This window comes from Chiloscyllium plagiosum, unplaced genomic scaffold, assembly GCF_037043375.1.
Source record: "Chiloscyllium plagiosum isolate Xiang-an unplaced genomic scaffold, Cpla_swu_hap1 HiC_scaffold_52, whole genome shotgun sequence".
Lineage (NCBI taxonomy): Eukaryota > Metazoa > Chordata > Chondrichthyes > Orectolobiformes > Hemiscylliidae > Chiloscyllium > Chiloscyllium plagiosum.
The window spans coordinates 9,721,323-9,727,366 of NW_028270190.1; the positions used below are offsets into that span (position 1 = coordinate 9,721,323).

Sequence of the window (6,044 nt, forward strand, 5' to 3'; positions counted from 1 at the left end):
TGGTCCACCAACGAACTGGGAGTGGGTTGCAGTGTTAGACTTTTGAGGTATCCAGAAAAAGATTGTCAAATGTCGATGTTTTTTTTTAGTTTCGTCAGCTGTTATACCTGATTCTCATCTCCCTCACAATACCTTTTAATTTTGCAAATTAGATTTTGACTCAGTGGTGTGGGATTTTCGAGATCACTCCAGATGTTGGCAAAATGCCTCTCAGCAGGTCTGATTCACCGGTGAGCTTTACTTTCAACGGGAGACTCTCAGGGTCAAGTATCATTTTTTCGATCAACTTGAAGCATTTTAAAATCTCATTGGCTGCCCATTTTCGGACAAGATTAAAACTTCTGGAACAAAAGTCCAGTGCACTCCAGCCACCTCTCACCTCAGAGCGCAGAAAAAAGTGTTTTGAATCAACATGTTTATTCACACTTCACTCACTCCACGAATCTTCCTCTCAACATTACGTTCATTGTTTTTTTACTTCCAGCCATATTAATTCAGTTTCGAACCATAGTCTCGTTTGGAGATGAGGAAGGAGAAGACAAAGAGATGTTGCTGAGTGTGTTTGAGGCGCGAACAGGTGAATGCTGGGATGAAGGAAAACCTTTAATTATGTCGACATAATTGACCCATGTCAGCAATAGATTCACTATTTGCAAATTCACTTGTGTAAATACTCTGGGATGTTGATTGTCAGTCCTTGGATATTTGTCTGTAGAAGCACGGTGGCTCAGCGATTTCATTAACATTCTCTTCTATCAATTATTTCAAGCCAAGTTCTCTTCTAAGTCGCACTTACTCTAGTTTATTCTTCTTACTAAACGCCAGTTTTACATCATTTCCAGTAGGGGTATTTGCATATGACGTCTGAAGTGAAACATGAGTATAATTCGTCAGTCATCTCTTTGCTCCCCATTACACATATTCCCGTTTCTGAATCGGAACCAATACCTCATAAAACTGAAACCATAACGGACAAACCATCTTTTCGGCCAGTGATGTACCTCAGTGTTTTCTACTTTATTGATAATGCACTCTTAGTAATCTTGAGATCCCTACCTTTGCAGTCCTAAATTCAGTTTGCTTCCTGCATTTTTGATCTCGTTATTTCCTCCTGTCATTTTTTCCCAATGTGTAACCTGACCTATGGCTTTTCACCTTCTACTTTTAAGATGCGCTATAACGGTTCTGAGGCATTCATAAGTCAAACATCGGGGAGGCATCATCGTATTCTTGATTCTCGTTTGCGCCGATCCATCCTCCTCGTAATTGTTTGAACATTGCCTTTCAACTTATTTTGGATCATTTGTGGGCGGCACGGTGGCACAGTGGTTAGCACTGCTGCCTCACAGCGCCAGAGACCCGGGTTCAATACCCGCCTCAGGCGACTGACTGTGTGGAGTTTGCACGTTCTCCCCGTGTCTGCGTGGGTTTCCTCCGGGTGCTCCGGTTTCCTCCCACAGTCCAAAGATGTGCAGGTCAGGTGAATTGGCCATGCTAAATTGCCCGTAGTGTTAGGTAAGGGGTAAATGTAGGGGTATGGGTGGGTTGCGCTTCGGCGGGGCGGTGTGGACTTGTTGGGCCGAAGGGCCTGTTTCCACACTGTAAGTAATCTAATCTAATCTAATCTAATCTAATTCCCTTAGCAACACACACATCAGGGTGCAACGAAATTGGTTTTCGCTGCTTAATCCAAGAGAACATCTCTCTCAACACTACCTGAAGATGTATATCTTTTCTCAAGAAAATGCCCACGGGGGAGTCTCGCATGGCCTTTTTAGTCTTCTATCTCTACCAACAATACCTTTTCTGCTTGTGGAGTCTTAACCTGCGATGTGGCCATCTCGCTGCCTTGCTTTCTGCATTTCGCCCAGCTTCACAGTTGTTCTACAGTGACTTCAGACATTGCTCCAGTTACACAATCTGTACTTCCAGCAGTTACAACTGGAGACATTTCCTGCTCACAGCCTTGCCCGAGGCAGTGGAAATATTCCCGGCTTAGTCCGTATTCCTGCAGGAGCACACCACTGATTGTTGCTCTTCTGCCTGACTGACCCCGGTATCTTGTACGTTTTAGAAGATACTAACTATCGGATTCTCTGGTTCTTTGGGCAAAAATCAAGGGAATTTGGCAAAATTACACTTAATATTCCGTGATCTTTACTGTCACTTTTCATTTCGTTAACATGCAAGTTATGAAATGCGAGATGTTGTCGACACTGTAGTGCAGGCGGAGGCCATTTCGACAATCATGCCTGCAACAAGTTTTCAAAATACATACTTTTTTCATACCAATCTCCTGTTCCTCCCTACAGACATGCATTACCTGTTCTTTACAACAGTAGTGTACATACACATTCTTCACTGTGATGATGACTGTTTTTACTTGGTGTGTGAATTTCTTTAATTTTGCTTAGTTTTGAATGTCTTCACAATTAAACATAGATTAAAAATGTGTGTTCAATGCCCATGTTAATTTCTCCATTCTCATTGCTAATTCCGCACGTTCACCACTCATAATTGAATACTTTCTGTGTACTTTCTTCCTTTTCTCTACCCTCGTGGAAGGTGAAATCATGTGCTTTGGAAACACTTCTGGATAATTTACTTTTCCACTCCTTTTTCCCATTTTGTAAAAGATCATTCATTGCTGATTTTTAAAACTTATTCATGCCAATACATTTTACCATATTGGTCACAACGTTGTTCGCTTTGATACAATCCTTAAATTTTATGTTTAGTCATAGAAGGTAGAACATAGAACATTACAGCACAGTGCAGGCCTTTCTCTCTCGATGTGGCGCCGACCTGTGAAACCAATCTAAAACCCATCTCACCGGCACAATTCGATTCTCATCCATATGCCAATCCTATGACCATTTAAATGCCCTTAAATTTGGCGAGTCGACTACTGTTGCAGGCAGTGCATTCCACTCTCCTACTCCTCTCTGAGTCAAGTACGTCTGATATCCATCCTATATCTAGCACCCCTCAACTTAAACCTATGTCCCTTAGTGCGAGCAATCGCTCTTCAAGGAAAAGCGTTCTGGATGATGCATCCTTTTCATTAGAGAATCTCTCGGTGAAATGTATGCCGTTTCAGAGACCTAAAAGCCTCCTTAAACGTCTAGTACTGCTTCTTTACCGAGATGAGATTTCATTTCGTTTTTAATTCCCCCCGTCGACAGGACTGAACCATGCTTTCATGGGTTTATGTGTGTGCTATGCAAATTCCAGGAACAAGATTCAAATCAAAGTGTCCCACATAAACAAAAACTGATGATATTTCATCATGTCACAATCACTGTTGATTCGACAATATGGAGGCAAACCAGCTTCCCTATTTATCTTTGTTATGCTTAAATTCATACACACAAATGCACACATGCATGAGGATGCACACTCTTGAGCAAGTGTACAGATAAACGAGTGCAGAAATAGAAATAGCCGCGGCAAAATAAAGAGGCAAAATCGTAAGTTCCAATATTTGAATGGAAGTCACCAGCGAATGTGGTTGCAGGATTGATTTCTTATAGTGCAATTCTTTAATCGTTTTCAAAATTTGATACATTTCAATATTACAGCAAAGGGATAATTGACAAAATTCTTGAAATGTTCTCTGAACTTGGTTTGTGTCAAGACATATATTGCAGTGTTTGTACAACAACTGAGCAGCTGGAGCATGTAGCCCAGTTCCCTTACAAAACCTGGCAGCTTCTTAGACAGGTATCTCAGATAAAACAGTCGTCTATTTATGGAAAACACCATTGATACGAACCAGAACAGAATAATATTGATTGACAAAAGGAACAACAAAATTATTGAATTCCTTCGATTGTTCATCTCTGTGTCTCTGGTGGTCTTTCTGTTCCTTTGGTGATGGAGCCTCCTTCGGGATCTGCTGGCCACGATAATATGCTTGACCGTTAAACCATTGAGAAGCAGAATGAGTATAAAAGCAACTCCTGGGGTGAGTAGATAATGAAATAATTCAATTGCGCCCCACAATGAAGAATACCTGATACGTCGTGGCAGCCAGCAGAACCAGGGTCCACCCATCTGACTATACTGACCTGTATACATAAAATACCAAGAAATGTTCTTCAAACAACTCATTCCAGTCACAGTTCCCAGAACCACTGACGGTGTTTTCACGCGGCAGTATTCATTTTTCACTTTTGGGCAACAAATATTCACGAATCGATCAAAGGTGAAAGTAACTGTGAACCAGACAGAACAGTCAGTGGCGGCATGGAGCAGGACAGCGTGGATGTTACAAACAGGAACGTTTTCTAAGAAATGGTGCTCTACCTTATAGAGGAATAGAATGCGTCGCAGGATTAGATCAGTAATGACGATGAGTAAATCCGCCATTGCCATAGCCATCAGGTAGTGAGTGACGCCTTGGGAGAGATCACAGTTTTTCCGGGAGAGAATTATGATGGTTATTACGTTAGCTGAGGAACATAAACAGTGAAGTTATTGGTTCTGCTCGGATCAAAGAGATCAGATTTCCATGCTACTTAATGTGACATACAAATAGGATACTGTTATATTGTTCTACCAAATGTTTATCACAGTATTGGGGTTTTCTGTTGCAGCTCGTAGTTGACCTCACATAATTTGATTACAAATGAAAATGTGGGATAAGGTAAATCGAGTGGTTTTCGTCATGTATGCATGTTATAATGACTGCATGTTATAATGCATGTTGCTGAAATTGGTAAATCCCACAGAAAATAGGTGTGATGTTGTTAAAGTCACTCGAAGTCACGTCAGTCGGATATGATGTCCGCACTTTGATCATGATGATTTTTCTTGGGTAGTTTGATTTTGCCAGTGTTGTCCTTTCCCTTAGAATTCCTGAGTACCCATGTGTAATTGTGAATAATCCATCCTGGATTATGAAGACTGAATAGGAATCAACGACTCAGTATTGGAGTGTTGGAAACGGACATAGTCACTTTTTCTGAACTGTCCTCATGCAGAGATGGTAGCGACTGCGTGCAGGCTCTAAATGGGCAATTGCTCACTTTTGGAGGTAAAAACAATGACTGCAGATGCTGGAAACCAGATTCTGGATCAGTGGTGCTGGAAGAGCACAGCAATTCAGGCAGCATCCGAAAGGCTTCGAAATCGACGTTTCGGGCAAAAGCCCTTCATCAGGAATTGCTCACTTTTGTTTACTCACAGAATATTCTCTACCTACTTGGACCAGTGCCGCTCTGACATCATTCTACGACCTGACATCATCATGCCAATGTAGTGCACTCAACAAAAACCCAGCTGACAACTTTAAAAATCAATCACACTATCAACAATATGCACTGCTGCAAATCAATGACCACGACCTGGATAATGCAATGGCGCCAAAGGGAATGTTTGGGTATCTGTGACCAGAAGGAAAGAGTGTAGATTCACTTTGACAACTGATTTAAATGCATGGCGATTACAATAATGTGTCAGTATTTACTCAATAAGAGAAATGAGATAGCGACATTTAAATTACCGACAGCGGGAATCAGAGACTCGTCAGGCTGACCAGAGGAAACAATTGAATGTCAAGCACGGTAATATATTTGTTCAGAGTTTGTCAATAATAAACCGCGGAATCATCAGATGCAGCAATGTTAGCACAGTAACGCCAGGGTGGATACAAATTGGAAAGACTTACCAAGGAGACCAACAATAGCGAGAATAGGATAATAAACCAGTTGAATGTATTGAAGGGCTCTTTCAATGCGACGTATTAGACTCAATTGGTCAAATTGTACAGACGAGTGACTCATTCCAAAGACAACCCTTGCAATTGTTGTGCCGTTCCAGTCTATGTTTCTCACTTTCCATGTCTTTGCATCACCGTACCAAGTCGCTGTTCCCCCATTCCAAGCTGTTGTTGTACTATTCCAACTCAGTGTCCTTGGATCGCAGTCCATTGCTGGGTCTCTGCAGTTGACTGTAGTTAGATTTAAATTCATTTTTTCATCGTTGTGATATATTGTTCAAATAGTGATCTGGGTACTTGCATTGCTCATCTCTGTTCGTGT

The 6,044-nt window shown here is 41.5% G+C and overlaps 1 protein-coding gene across 1 annotated transcript; it reads right to left on the reverse strand.

The window, feature by feature from the left end:
• Positions 1-3,552: 3,552 nt before the first annotated feature.
• On the reverse strand, positions 3,553-5,786 carry LOC148134786 (uncharacterized). Its single transcript, XM_087985365.1, has 2 exons — positions 5,672-5,786; positions 3,553-4,454 (listed from the first exon to the last, which is right to left on the reverse strand). The coding sequence occupies exons 1-2, from the start codon at positions 5,784-5,786 to the stop codon at positions 3,553-3,555; spliced, it is 1,017 nt and encodes a 338-aa protein (XP_087841491.1).
• Positions 5,787-6,044: the final 258 nt, after the last annotated feature.

What these genes read in the sequence shown, in the direction of transcription:
- LOC148134786 (XM_087985365.1), bottom strand. Translation starts at nt 5,786, where the DNA reads ATGAGTCACTCGTCTGTACAATTTGACCAATTGAGTCTAATACGTCGC. An exon ending in CGCTATTGTTGGTCTCCTTG is followed by an intron (nt 4,455 to 5,671) that starts GTAAGTCTTTCC and finishes TATGTTCCTCAG; the next exon opens with CTAACGTAATAACCATCATA.